At 73.5% G+C, this 460-nt stretch overlaps 1 protein-coding gene across 1 annotated transcript; it reads right to left on the reverse strand.

Annotated features, from left to right (window-relative positions):
• Positions 1-5: 5 nt before the first annotated feature.
• On the reverse strand, positions 6-455 carry LRRC10B (leucine rich repeat containing 10B; the record flags this gene model as incomplete). Its single annotated transcript, XM_008050993.1, has 1 exon — positions 6-455. A coding segment is annotated over one exon (450 nt), but the record flags the coding sequence as incomplete, so codon positions are not given.
• Between the last annotated feature and the right edge of the window lie 5 nt (positions 456-460).

Raw genomic sequence — 460 nt, forward strand, 5'->3', positions numbered from 1 at the left:
GGGACGCCGCCCAGGCGGTTGCGGTCCAGGTCGAGGATGTGCAGGCGGCCCATGCGCAGCAGCGCGGGCGGGAACTCCTCGAAGCGGTTGCCGTAGAGCCACAGGCCGCGCAGGCCGGTCATGCGCGGCAGCTCGGCCGGCAGCGCGCGCAGCCGGTTGTCGCCCAGCTGCAGCGACTGCAGCGCCGCCAGGCGCAGCAGCGGCCGCGGGAAGCGCCGCAGGAAGTTGCCCTCGATCCAGAGGCAGCGCAGGCTCTGCAGCTGCACGAAGTCGGCGGGCAGCGCCAGCAGCCGGTTGCCGCCCAGGTAGAGTCGCGTGAGGCGCGGCAGGCGGCACAGGCCGTCGGGCAGGCGCTCGAGCTTGTTGAAGTCCAGCGCCAGGATGCGCAGCTCGCGCAGCTCGTCGATCTCCTCCGGCAGCTCGCGCAGCCCCGCGCCGCTCACGTACAGCTTCTGCAGGC

Source organism: Carlito syrichta, unplaced genomic scaffold, assembly GCF_000164805.1.
Source record: "Carlito syrichta isolate Samal-C Ts95f unplaced genomic scaffold, Tarsius_syrichta-2.0.1 Scaffold155462, whole genome shotgun sequence".
Lineage (NCBI taxonomy): Eukaryota > Metazoa > Chordata > Mammalia > Primates > Tarsiidae > Carlito > Carlito syrichta.